Source organism: Barbatula barbatula, assembly GCF_947034865.1.
Source record: "Barbatula barbatula genome assembly, chromosome: 1".
In the NCBI taxonomy this organism is placed as follows: Eukaryota; Metazoa; Chordata; class Actinopteri; order Cypriniformes; family Nemacheilidae; genus Barbatula; species Barbatula barbatula.
In genome coordinates, this window is record NC_136766.1 from 32,677,470 (window position 1) to 32,692,204 (window position 14,735).

Below are 14,735 nucleotides of genomic sequence, written 5' to 3' on the forward strand. Positions count from 1 at the left end.
TTAGAACTGCCGGAACGGCGGAGAGCCGGTGGGTCACGTGATACCTGTAACTGTTCTCAACGCCAGGTAAGATGCACTAGTAATAGTTGTTTGTGATAACATTACAATGTCGGCGCTTTTATACGAATATTAATATTTACACGAAATTCAGGCAGCAGTATTTTGAATCAACCTATAGTATTCATTATAGATTTGATTAAGTTAACATAAACTTTCAGGTGTAATTCTCAACTTTGGAGCCACCAGGCGCCCCCTGGTGCAAGAAAGCGTTCACAGCTTCTATATAAATAGCCAGTGATAGTAGTTGTATAATACTGTCAGAAGCTCACTCTTTGACCCACATGAAACAAGGTTTCTGTAATCGGTCAAGTCATGTGGATGATAGAGCAATTCAACCATTCACGTTTTCTCATTCAAGTGGTCAGTTCAGATGAACTGAGATATGCTGTGAATGACTCTTTGCAGGTTGACTTTCTGATAAGCATGCATGCCTTGTGTCACAAATAATAATAAGAAAATGATCGGCACATGGTCTCTAGTAAGAACTGAATTAAATTTGTTCAACACTTTCAGTAGCCTATTCTCGGACAGCAAGCCCACTGAGTGCCCACCAACTTTATATACACTGATTCACTGCACGTTGTTTTCACACCAGATGTCACTAAAACAATCAAACATTCTGTTTCAAAGCATTCATTGAAAACGAAATAATATTGGAGAAAGAAATATGACGTAACAGAGTTGCATAACTGAAAAATATAGATCACGATTTGCATAAATATTCAATATAATTATAATTATAGTTCATAAGTATATACCTACTGTCATATTTTCATAGAACATTCCTACTTCAAAATATTTTTATAGTCCATGCCCACTGTATAATATTCTCTCATATTGTATTCTGTATTTATTCTAACTGTATATCCTGCACTTGCTAACTGCACTTCTGGTTAGACCTAAACTACATTTCGTTATGCTGTACTTGTATGTGTAATGACAATAAAGTTGAATCTAATCTAATCTAATATAATTATGCAAATCCCTAAAAATCTGAAATAGATCAATATTAAACCAATATTCAATTAATCCTAAAAATGTTTGACTGACGCAAGTGGGTCAATAATAAACATCTCACAGAATTGAATAAACCTGCATTATGTAAAATCAAAAGAATCCCTTTGACTGAATGTAAAATCAAAATGCAATGCAAACCTTTATAGTAATATGTAGCGGTGTGAGACATGAGGAAATGGGGTCAACAGTGTTTCTGTGGTTAGAAAGAAAACACTTCCTTAATTCAGTCGACATCAAAGAATGCACATCCTGTTTACTACTCCTTAAAATTCTCCCACAGAGGTAAATGACCCAGATAATAATTGTACATTTAAAAAAAAACATGTAGCCTAGTACGACTCCAATGCAGCCGAATAAGTGACATGCACAGAGGTGAGTAGTGTGATGTTTATTGCCATTTCAAATGCTGTATAAGCAATAAAGGAATCTCAGCATTTTGATTTTGTGAATTTGAAAATGAGGTTAGAAATCTACGGCTTGTATTGGCATCTTTAAAAAAGCATTTTGAAAGGCATGTTGTAAGATCTTGAGGCCGAGGTGAAGAACATCTGCAAAACAAACCATGACATTAGCAAAACATCTAGTACAGGCAAACTTCAACAGCAAATATTGAAAACGCTACATTTTCTCTTGATGGTCACATAACAATACAGTATAAATACATTGTACTGTACAAATTTACCTATGGTACAAATACTGTTCCATTACAATATTACTAATACATTCGGCCTGAATAAAGAATATAAAAGACACTATAAAATACATTTAATTATGCTTCATATATTTTAAATGCTTGTGTTATCAGAAGTCCTAAAGCCACTTTACAATATTTACATTGTATAGAGTTCATCAAACAACAAATTCACAACTTAACTGTGATACATACTAAGAAGAAATGTTTATAGTCTCTTACATGGAGATTGTGGGTTTATAACTAAAAAAGAAATGAAAATCATCCCTTAAATCTGTAACTTTTGGTTCAAAATAAACAAAATCACACATTGAGCATTCAAAAATTCAGCAAAAAAAAAATCACACAATGGTTAAGGTGTGCGAATTTGTTGGAAATGTCGGTTTGACATCATTTGATTTCAATCCATATAAGGATAAGTAACCTGCAATTCTATGTTTCAAACAGAGATGGCGATAGAGAGGCAAAGGGTATGGATTCCAGCTATAACTAAAATGTAAAATTTGGCTTTCTTAATGCACGTTCCTGGTCTAAATGTGTACAATTAACCTGTGTTCTTTATTCCAAAGAAAATTTTATTAAGTATCCAATAGTGTTTGTTTAGGTATTTTTTGATTCAGAAATACATCACATAATAAAGATAAAATAGATTAGAAAACATCATCATGTGTTTCTTACAAAATAGTAATAGTACATTTAAACTGAGGTATTCCCAAGTTAAAGAAGAGATGTTGAGATTTTAGCGAAATCTACTGGTGAGCTTGCGAATAGTGAAGCTGACACAAAAGTGGAAACGCAATGACATCTTAACTCTATGTCGAAGGAGAAAACGTATATTTGCCAAACGCGCTCTGTAGAGCAGTTTGTCCGTTTAGGGCTACTGTAGAAACAACATGGCGAATTCCATGTAAGGGGACCCGCTGTGTATGAAGATTAAAAACATAATAACTTCATTATGTTAGGACTTTATAAGCCTCTGAAGACATTGTTATGTACTATATTACATTTTTGTCAATAGATACTCCAAAAAATGACACACAGCACCTTTAATTTACAGCTAATAAAACCAATCTAGTATCCACAAACTTTAGGGGAACAACATGTGTCATTTGCGGGACTCCTTTGAAGTTCGCCAGTTGATTGAATAGCAGATATACTATACCTGAAGTTCTCCTGAAAGTTACCCGTAAGTAACCATGCCATACATTTTCTATTTTAACCATATATGTGCCAACAGCGTTTAGTTCTTATAAAACTTAATCACAAGGGCATCAACTCAAACCCACACTGAGAAACAGTGAGTGTCAGTCAATAATAACAATGTGGCTCTGATAAAGGAATCACAAGATAAAATGATACATATGGCATGTAAATTATGCAACAAGCTTAAGTTACAGACACTTAATAATTTAGTTTGTTTACCCTGTTACCAGTATACAATTACAAGACCCCTCTTAATATTTCCTCTTCACAGAAACCTCAGTTTCACATTATTTGCTGCACAACGCAGGATACAACAGCAGTGCCCATATCTGCAACACATGTTGACAAAAACTTTTAGTTACTCCGAAGCAGTCGTGGCCTTAAGTCACCCAGCTGTCAGTTCGCATGCGTTTGAATGATGGGTCATCCTGGTCTTCCGTTCCTGGCGATGATATACTCCCATGTCTCTGGGTCGCAGTAACTGGGAGAGAGTCAATCCGCTGGTCCTCACGGTCGCTACCCTCGTATGAACTGCCAGAGGAGCTGAAGCTGTCGGCAGGAGAACGTCCTAAATCCTGTCTGGAGTCGGGAAGAGGCACGATGTGGATGTTGGGGTACAGCGAGTGGGCACGTTCTCTGGGTGGAGAGGTTGGCTCTGATTTGATGCTGATGGAGTTTGAATCGGAGGGTTGTGGATGCGTGGGTCTGGACATTAAAAGGATTTGCATCAATGTAAAAAATTTAATGTCTACCCCTTGCTAGTCTTTACTCATTTGTTTAATTTTTAATTCCTCTTCTTTAAAGAAAGAGTTTTCCGAAAAATTCACATCCAGGATGGCATGACTGCCCATACTCAGATTACGACATATACTACACTTTGCCAAAATAACTCAGGATAACAATAGTATCGCAATATCTATGAAAATGTTCATGGTTGTGTCGATGGCTAAGTGACATTGCTTATCTCACCTTTGTGTTCTGAACCCTGGTTGACCAGGCTGACAATGTTCCCATGACGACCCTGGACCTGATGTGATACTCTCTGGTGAACTGAAGTCATGTAAAGTACTTGGTTCTGCACTGTTCAGGGCAAAATCTAGAAGAAATGAAACAGTCGTGGTTTGAGGTCAATGATAAGGTGTTGAGCGTATCTGACAGGATCTGGGATGTGGGTTATAGACCTGTGTCATACGATGAGATCATGGCTGAGTAAACAAGGCCCTGGGGATGCAGGCTTGGGGTTGCCACGGAAACCACTGGTGTGCTGAGCGATTGGCTGGATTGGGGGCTGTTTACTCTCTGAGGTTTAATAAACAAAGAGAGTGGTGAGAAAACAGATTGATTTGTCTAGAAAATAAAAGTAAGAGTAAAAAGTTACTGTGCAGTTTTCAAAGTTAGTGAGCAAATAAAATGAGTATGAGAATAATTTTGTATTTTGTTATATAATGCATTTGTGTTTAAATATTCTGTATTATATATATATATATTTCAGTTTAGTTTCAGTAGAAATTGTGTAAAAGCAGAATAAAAATAAATAACATAACATTAGAGTCTTACAAAACAATTTAAGATTTATGTTTGGCTGTAGTTCGTCATTCAACCACTAGAGGGACACACAGCATATGGATGGTACTAATGTGCTCAATGTGTAGCTAATTTTAATAAAAAGTTTTTAGTATGTAATATGCAAATCTACATACCAAATGCTATCTGGCCGCTTGAAAGAAAAACATAATGGCTCCAAAACGTGCCTGAAAAGGCATGTTGCCGTGGTGTGGACAAAACCTTTCTGACAGGTAGATATTATCTCCTCGTGTCACAACTAGGGGTTTTATGGACACTCTGGTGCTTTGTTTGTCATGAGACGGTAGAAACTGACCCCTGGAGAGCCGCTGCGAGCAGGAGGGATGCGCACTTTCAGCTCAGGTCTCCGGCCCGCCAGCACTGTAGATTTCTGCTGAACCGGTCTTCCTTCAGAACTACCGATGAATCCGTTTGCTGAACACAAAAAGTAGAGACTGGTGCTGAGTTGGATGAAACTCTAATGGGTCATTTTCTGTGTTACCTGACAAGTTGCCACATGCCATATTTTTCCCTTTCAAACTTACCCACAGGAGGGGAGTGAACACCATTTGGTGGTGTGACAACGGAGGAAGTCGGCACACCATCTGATCATAAAAAGTAATAGAAATGAAAAACTACATGTCCAATAAAACATACAGTATTGGCAATGATACAGACACTAACCCGGGACAGGGGCAGAACCAGGGTTCTGGAGACCACTAGAGGACAGGGACGGTACCCCCGTCCCGCTGAGAGACACCGGGGTGTCCAGTGAGCTCTCCGTACTGTAGGAGAGTGAAGCCGGGTTGCTGACGGGCATATAGAAACTCTGCTGGCCTAAAACAGCCGGCTGGTGGCGACAGAGAAGTCAAGATAACGGTTGTGAGGTCAGCAATAAGGAATTAAAGATGTCTGCTTACGATTTTATGATTTCTCATCATATTGTCAAACTCTTCGTTGATCTTCTGATATTTCTCTTCTGTGTGAGGGGTGAGGACATATGAAGTGTCCGGGTTTGGGCTGTCACAGCCTCTCTGTTCCTTTTTGTTTAACACCTGGAGTGAGCAGCACAGAATGATAAAACATGACCATACAAACAACTAAATATGAGAAAAGTCACTGTGGACTGCGGTTGTCACGATATCAGCTTTTTACGTCACGGTTATCGTTGTCAAACCAATCCCCTGTCACTGTATTATCACGGTATCTGTTTGGTTTTACATTTAGTGTTTTCTCCCATTTTCAACAAATCACACTTAAAAATCAAGTGTAAGGATTAAAAAGAAAGTTTGCAACCATTGTGGCGCTTAAGGTAAAACATTAAACGGATGCTAAATAATTTACGATATCAATAACCATGTCAATAACCATGGTTTTTATATAACGGTTATATGACAATACTGGTTTATTGTGACATCTCTAGTTTGGACGCTGGTGGATATTGCAATGTGGTTAATAAAACAAAAAGTGTTAAAACAATTCTGTTAATTTAAGTCAAACTAAATATTATCATAATAATATATTATATTCATAATTAATAGAGTAGTAATATAATAACAATTATATGTCTTATATTTGTATTATATTATTTTAATAAAAATAAAATAAACAGAAATAAAAATGAATGAAATGAAACAAGTAATAAGTACAAGGAGCCTGCATTGTTGGCCGAGACTATTTGAAACTTCAAGTTGTTCCAAATATGTATACATTTCATTGTTCTGATAAACACAGAGAAAGATATTTGGAAGAACGCTTATAACCAAACAGATGCTGCCCCCCATTGTAGGAAAAATTACTTTATCATGTTTTTCTCCTGTTGAACACAAAATAAGACATTTTGAAGGCCTTTAATATCTATATTGTTTAAATAAATATGATTTACAATCTGTTAGTATTGCACAATGTTTAATGCACAACAAATGAGGTGCAAATTATAACGTTACCTGCCACTATTTATTAGTACCAATAGCATTTAACTATTATTTCTACTTAATCCAGAGAAAATACAGCGATTTTTGGTTAGTGTAATTAACATATCGCTAAGAAATGCTGCTATTTTCACTTAGTTTAAACAGAACCTATTGCTATTTACACTAAGTGCAAATACAATAGGACTCCAGGGCAAGAGGTTTGTGAATAGTAACCCGAACACAGTCTTATAAATCTAGTATGAAATATATCTCGATTTCATTAGCCTACTTGTTTTAGAAAAGATTATATCACAATCACAATGGCAATACTAATCAGAGCTCACACTTTATTGCCTGCCAATGTAGAGCGCATTGTTGAGCCAAATCTGGTCATATGAACGTATGCTTCATATAGTAGAGAGTGATAGTGCTAATCCTTTGATAATAATAGCTCAGGTTTCTAAGTATGAATGTTGGATATGACTGTGTCCTTATTTTTAGCTACAAACAATTAGCAGTAATTCCAGTAAATCTGTCCACGTGTCTTCAACACCAACATTTAGCTACAGATACAATGATTTGGATTTTGAAATGGAACTGGCAGCAGACTGACAGTTGAAAGGGAGGAGTTAACTGAGGCTCCGCCCAAGCCGTCTAACATATATTAAGATGAATAAACATTACAGGAAGGCAATGCATTTTCAGATTTTAACAAAGGATTTTGAGGGCAGACGGATTTAAAAAAGGAAGAACCACATTGATAAGCTATTTACAATAACAACGCAATATTGCATGAAAAAATAGGCGTTGAAATGTTTTATTTCACTGGGACTTTAATATTCGTAGAACCTTATGTATCTTTGCAGTGTTCAAATGTTTTTTAGTCCATAAAAAAGTAAGAAAGGAATGGTTCTTTGGGGATCCAGAATGGTTATTTTATGGCATCGCTGGAAAGAACCTGTTGTAGCACCTTTTATTTTATATCCTAATTATTACAACAGCAACTATACACATCTATGGTCTTTCTCTTCTGGGAAAAAGCCAAAAGATGATTATAACTGTTAAGGTACAGTATCATTTCATGTAATAAATGTATTTTGTCATCATGCACAGTTTCCGATGGAAGAAAATTATGCCACTGCGTGCAAATTGTTAATTGCAGAATAAGGTCAGCTAGCTTCATATGCTGAAATGCATGTGGAGATGCACATGTAATTCGAGTGTGTGTCTCAGAGAAGACAGTGATCTAAAATTGCAATGGCCAGCTCGGTCCAAATGCGGCTCTCCTCTCTGCTAACTGTATTACAGCGGCACTAAATGCAGACTGCACACCCAGATGCTGCAGGCACTATATGCATTACTGTAATCTATCAAGGGCTGACTCTATGATATCTGCCCACATGGAATCTGCACGCATTTACTGCCTAGATTCATTAGGTAAATAATCTGGATTATGGCAAATTTGACGAGAAATGTTCATATGAGTTCATGTGAAAATATAAAAAAATATTGACTTTGATTTCTAGATTTGACAAATCTGAGTTAAGTTTGAGATATTGTTAAGATCTCTTCTGAAACTCAAGATTCGAGATTAGCCCTTGTCTGTGTCAGCAGAATAGAAGATGTAATTTTGTAGGCAAACCTAGAAGTTAGCACCGCACTGGTCCCTCGACCGAAAGCCTACATTTTTTACCCATAGACTTTTGGAAGATGGAAAAAAATACATTTTTCTGCTTTTGTACTTTACAGCCTTTTAAATGTATAGTCACTTACTTCCACAATATCAGAGTTGGTTCTGCTCTCATGGGGCTCATTGTATTCGGTGTACTTGAGTAAGACCTTGTCCATGTCCGTGCTGGCGTACTGGAAGAGCTTATTGGAACTGTTGAAGATGATCAAGGCTATTTCACAGTCACACAGAACACTGAGCTCGTACGCCTTCTTCATCAGACCGAACTTTCTCTTTGTGAAAGTTACCTAAAAAACAAATGACACACAATGCTTAGAACATATAACATGAAATACACACTACAAATCTTTTAAATGCATCAAAGGAATGAAACCAACAAGCTTTTTGATGCAAATGGAAAGATAGATGGATACGGGGGGTTTGTGGCATATCATGAAATATAGAAAAATATCAGAAAAATAATTCCGCCAACCAATTAATGTTCTTGCATGTTCCTGTTCATGAAAAACTAGATATGATTTTGGTTTAATAAAAATGATAGTTTTTTATTTAAGTTCAAGATTTTCTTTCCATTCAAGAATTTATTCGGGGGGGGGAGGGGGGCTGGGTGCTAAACAAAGGGAGCCTTAGAACGAAAAAGTCTGAGAACCACTGGTACTTAAAAGAATTACTAGGGCATTAGTTTAGTATATTTCCCAAAACCCATGTTACCTCTGTGATACCTTATTGCAAGAGGAGGATCATTAGACTCATTCTTCGCATTAGCTTTTCATAACTGTCAGGCTGGGCCCAGCTGCCAGGTTGCCAGATCTTCTCATGTTTCCTGCCAAGAATTAACACCCCTCCCTGAGGAATCCCACCACTTCACAGCTGACGACCAAATTCTTACAGCGGTGCACGTTACACTAACTGAGAACAAGCTCTTCTGCTGTCTGATGTCAATGTAACAGTCTAAAATATATAAATACCAAGATATATGATAATGATATAGTGCCATGAAATGTATCATGGGGGTTACCATCTCATACAGTACCCTGGTGCACAGGGTATATTATAATCCTGTATTGAGAAGTTCAATTGTGTACTCATACCATCTTTGTTAACTACTGATAAAAACACTCTATATGCCCAAAATAATCTACCAGACAAGATGGGGTCTGTGGCCCTGGTCATAAAGTGTCTAGGTAAATTCAGGGCTGTTTTGTTTTGATTGATGGCCGTCAGATGTAGAGAGATATTCTGTACGAGCCATCAGGCGGTTAATGAGAGATGTGGAGTCCACGAACCGCCCCAATTACAGCGACCACACCGCACAGAGACAGACCCAGTCGACAGCTCCTGTGTGAGAGGTGAGTCGACCTGAACCCACCCTACAAACCCCTAGTCTGTCTGAACGCTCATTAAACAAGCTTCTGAGGAAGAGGGCGCTCCTGAGAGATCATCTGAACAGACATAAATCATCTGGGTGTTCTCTAGGTCTACGGAAATGAAAACGAATGGAAAGGTAATGGTGATGCCTCAGGTTTGATCTAGGTTTTAATCGAGTTAAAAATAATTCATTTCCGACTCCATTAAAGATGAAGCAATACGAAAGTATAAAGTCCAGAAAGTCAAGAACCTCAGATCCACAATATAAAAGAGTGTAAATGTACTTATTGTGTTCTTATATAACAGTCAAATCAGACCTCAAACTCACAGGTAGCAAAGCATAAAAAATCAACAAGAATGCTAAATCTATTTAAGACTGTAACTATAATTCAAAAAATTAAATTGCGAATCTGTATGTTGATAGCAAGAGAGCAATGTTGCAGATGACTCACTGACATAATGTATATGAAATTGCAACACATTATATACTGTAATATTTACATAGAAAAGAAAAGTAAACAATATTAAGTTCCACTCCAGTGTATAAAATGTAGCGATCTAGTGGTGAGGTTGCGAATTGCAACCAAATGCTCACTCCACCCTCCCCTTAGAACAAAGATGTCGTCACGCTTTTGTTTCTTTCCCTAAGGAGATATTTACAAAACACGCTCTCCAGAGGAGTTTGTCCGTTCAGGGCTACTGTAGAAACAACATGGTGAATTCCATGTAAGAGGACCCGTGGTGTATGTAGATAGAAATAGCTCATTCTAAGGTAATAACAACATAACGCTTCATTTTGCAAGGTCTTTATACACCTCTGAAGAGGTAAAAACTCTGTAATTTTGTAAATCGTATCACATTTTTGTCAAAAGATACTCCAAAAAAAGTGCAGTGAAATAAAAATTCTTATTTTTTCATGAAATATTCCAGCGTTTATAGTAAAAAACCTATTTATATGGGTCATTACATTTTTTTGATTCATGTACCCTCATAATCTTCAGTTAAAATCTGAAAATGCACTTCCGCCCTGAAATGACTATCCATCCCAGATGACATAAATTAGCCTGCCTGGGCGGAGCATCCGTTAACTCCTCCCCTTCAACTCTCAGTCTGCTGCCAGTTTCATTTCAAAATGCAACAGCTGTTTTATACATCCAATCAATTCGTAGAAAGAAACGCAAGCCACTCCCACCAATTTTCTCCTTTGAAATTCCTTTTCACTAAGAAATGTAAATACGATCGCAACTTTATTTTGCAATCTTAATGTGAGTTTTCACCACATTTCTCACCTGTCGGTTTCTCTCGTCCATTATGCGTGTGATCTGGATCTTCTTTCTACCCATCGTTCCCTTTGTTTTCTCTTTGACAAACAAAATCCTCTTTATTCTCTAGTGATTATAAGAGATTATGGTTTGGTTTTATTGCATCGTAAGTAACCAATTCCCCTCCTCATTTTTCACCGCACTATAACCTGTGAGTGACATAAAGAGAAATTAGGAAAGAAGGACAAAATATTTCATGAAAACTAACAGAGCTAAAATATCACAAAGACAAAAGGAAAATATGAGTAAATGATGACACATAGACGCTTCACAAGCACGTATCAGCATTACCAGCCGTATAATCAAAGAAACATTTTTGAAGCCATCCATCTTAAAGAGCTCTTTGCAATCTCATTCGCTGGCTCTTGTAGAACGCAGAATGATCCTAAAGCCACGGGATTACAGAGGGCTGGAAAAGTCACTGTGCAAAGTGTCCCCAGGTACAGTAACACAGGGCTTACTGTGTTAATGGATCTAAGCCATTTTATTTGCCATTAAAACTAAATAATATTGGTTTAACATTAGCATCCATTATCTCTCTGAAACGACATTCTGGTGAATACTTGCTGAAATATTGATATAATGCTGAAATATGCATTACAATGGCTCTCATTCAGAGGCAATTCTGGAAATACATTTAAGTGCACTAAAAAGTGCGCCACACATTTATACACAGCATAATTGCCAGTGTTAAAAAATGTAAAATTAACTATCACATTGGGAGTGTTGATTATATATACACCGTGAGTGTTAATTTGACCATTGTTAACACTGGCGATTTTACTGTGAAGTAAAGCAAATATTGACACTTTGCTCTAAAGTATCACAGCGGAAAAAAATCACGTCCAACATAAATGATCAAACTGCCTTTAAAACTCAACATAAAGCATGCCATAATAAAAACAACCACCAATAACCATCTAACAACAGGCCACGGCTTACTTCAAGAAATATTACACTTTTATTTAACGTTACACAATTCCAATCCAAACGAAGGATGACAAAATATTTGCTTGTACTTATCCTTGGTTTGGAATTTTCTCAATGTATTAAAAAAACAGTCTCACCTCTTTTTTTTTTTACATGTAGCGGATGTCAAAACGTGGACCCCCTTAGAAAATAGTTTTGAGGAATCATGTGTAGCGTGCAGGTCTTGAGATCTAGAAGAAGACAAAGGAACGACACCCTCATTCCCGCACTTTCACACCTTCCCGCTCATCTCTGCGGTTACCACGGCAACCGAGGAGATGCCTAACATATGATCTATCAGCTGTCTAAGTGTAAAGACGCCTGTTTGTAAAAAGAGAGGAAAAGCTGCCGAATAGACAGAGAAAGAGACAACACTGTTTATTTTGGAAGTATTTTGACAATTCAAAACTAGTCTAGAATGAAAAAGTTTTTATAATTACATTTTATTAATGAATTTAACAAAAAGAGATTTGATGAATTTCCATTGTTTTCCACGTTTAACTGTAATACTTAGGCCTAATTGTAAAAGAGAGCTTGATTTTGCATTGTCTGGAAACTATTCCAAGAGTGCAATAAAGATATGAATCATGATTCATTTTACAGAACCACTTTATTAAGATTCAGATAGTTTGTAAAAATAACAATTGTTTGATCAATAACCAGTCAATGTTTTGTGGAAATATATTTCTTCTACAAACTTTGTTTGTCTAATTTTATACATTTCTACATTATAGATGTTATATAACTGCATGATGATGGGTTGGCATGGCGACTGTACAATAATCTGTTATGAGGCTGTCTTATTGTGTTTCCATCATAACAAAAGGCTGACACAACCATGTTCCAATTCTGTTCGGAAAACATCTGGATTTAGGGGAACATGTTTATTATAGGCTGTTCCTTTGTTGTTGAACATTTTATTATACAGTAGATGTTTTTGCTATTCCGTTTAATTGTTCTGTTATGATGTACGTGAACTGGACTGTCATGTCATTACAGTCAATATTACTGTTATTTTACATGGAAGTATTCAGACGGGTTGCTTTGAAAAGAAGCACAGTATTGCACTACTAGTGTACTTATTTCCTAAATGTAAACACTGTCTACACAGCTTTGCAGGTGAAACAATCTTTTGAAACTCAGTACTTTGCATTGAGAAACTCTCCATTAGTTGGTATGTTTAATGTCTGTCAAAAACTAATGAGATCATCCTGTACATTTCTCAACATAATCTCATTGGAATTTGTCACTTTCTTACGAGGTGGCGAATTTGGATGAATTTGTGCGATCTTATTACGTTTTAGTACAATTTGCTTTCGCGCCAGACAGTGATGTAAGGTGTAGGGGTGGGGTTTGGGGACGGGATTCAATATTGCTTTTTTCAAATAATAGTACGTTTTTGAATGATTCACATCATACAAAAATCACCAACATTTGTCGGTTTAGGGCGACTGAAGAAACAACATGGCGAATTGGGGACTCGTAGGGATAAACATTTATAATTCTAATAAAACATAACGCTAATGTATTATCCTCTCACATATTAAGAAGATAAATTACCTTACACTTTTCATCAATGCGTTTAACACCCAAAAAGAATTTGCTGACTGTTGCCAGAAACCTTTTTCTTACAGACTTCTCACAGGAATACCTACAGTTCTGAATAGCTTTTTATTTTTATTTATATCTTCTATGGAAAATGAATAACCTGATTAACTATATCTGCTAAAAGAAATCTAAATTTAACCCCCAACTTCTGTGACGTGTTCACTGAATAAAGAATTAATCATTTCTATAGTCTATAATGGAAAAATATTCTCTATTTGAAATTCTTAATGATGTTCCAGTATACATTTTGAGAGTTTATAAATTGGTTTAAGCAAATTAATGATATAAAATATAACTCAACTCACATAAACTAAGTTTCTATCACAGACAGCAGTAATCGCCCTCCTTCTCACAGAATCTTCAATGCATTCAATCCTACAAAGACACTATAGGAATATGTAAAGTCCGAGGTGAAAACAAAGACCTGGAGGTGGTATAAGGAATCGGAATTAGCAGTCTTGAGTAACTCTAATTGGATAAGGATCAATACCATTTCTCCTGTGTTCCTCAATATTAAAGGTCACGAGTGATCAGTAATAAAGATTTGTTTAATGATTTAAAGAAAAGAGAGAGGATGTGAATCTGTTAAACCCGTCGATTTTGTAGAAGAAGAGCATTTAAGAGATAACAGACAATGTTAAGGTTGTTTTCGCAAAATAACATTGACTGGAATCAGCGTGTTCTTACAGATTAAAGCAAACAAATATTTTAAATATAAAAATAGATTTAGGTTAAAATTATTTTATTCAAGCATTTACAAGGATGTTGAGCTAGAAATACGCTCGGTCAATGAATGGTCAGTTGGAGTCTGCAGTTTACCCATCACATTCCAGAATTGCGATTGGCTTCACCATTACGATAACATCATTCTAATAAAACAGAAAACGAAGAACTTTTTTTAAAATAGGGATGCACCGATAAAAAACGTTTAAAGACCGAGTACAAGTACCGATATTTTTTTCTGGTGCCTGTCGATACCGATGCTGTACCGATACCTGTACCTGTTCACAACACAGTGAGACTAATAAAAATAGAATAGCTTCATGATTACAAACAGCTCCACCTTAAACTAATTATGCAAAAAATACACAACTTTAAAAGCATTTTTTCACAACAAATTTGTCAGTTCAGTTAAAAAACGGTCTTTAAGTTATGTCACATGAGGGATCTGTCTTTGGTATCGATGCATTTTCACGAGAACGAGTACATGAGCTTACTATAGGGTAAGTACCTGTTACCTGTTTTTCTAAGTGACTTGCGGTTCATTAAACCTATACTTTATTTTATAAATGTCCACTGGGAATTACAGTTCACCCATGACTTTGGAGTTT

The 14,735-nt window shown here is 36.4% G+C and overlaps 1 protein-coding gene across 1 annotated transcript; it reads right to left on the reverse strand.

Moving 5' to 3' along the window:
• Nucleotides 1-3,351: 3,351 nt before the first annotated feature.
• On the reverse strand, nt 3,352-10,848 carry mef2ab (myocyte enhancer factor 2ab; the record flags this gene model as incomplete). The annotated part of the gene is made up of 9 exons (XM_079469632.1): nt 3,352-3,676; nt 3,941-4,067; nt 4,153-4,270; nt 4,851-4,969; nt 5,080-5,139; nt 5,219-5,384; nt 5,455-5,589; nt 8,221-8,424; nt 10,795-10,848. The coding sequence occupies 9 exons, from the start codon at nt 10,846-10,848 to the stop codon at nt 3,352-3,354; spliced, it is 1,308 nt and encodes a 435-aa protein (XP_079325758.1).
• Nucleotides 10,849-14,735: the final 3,887 nt, after the last annotated feature.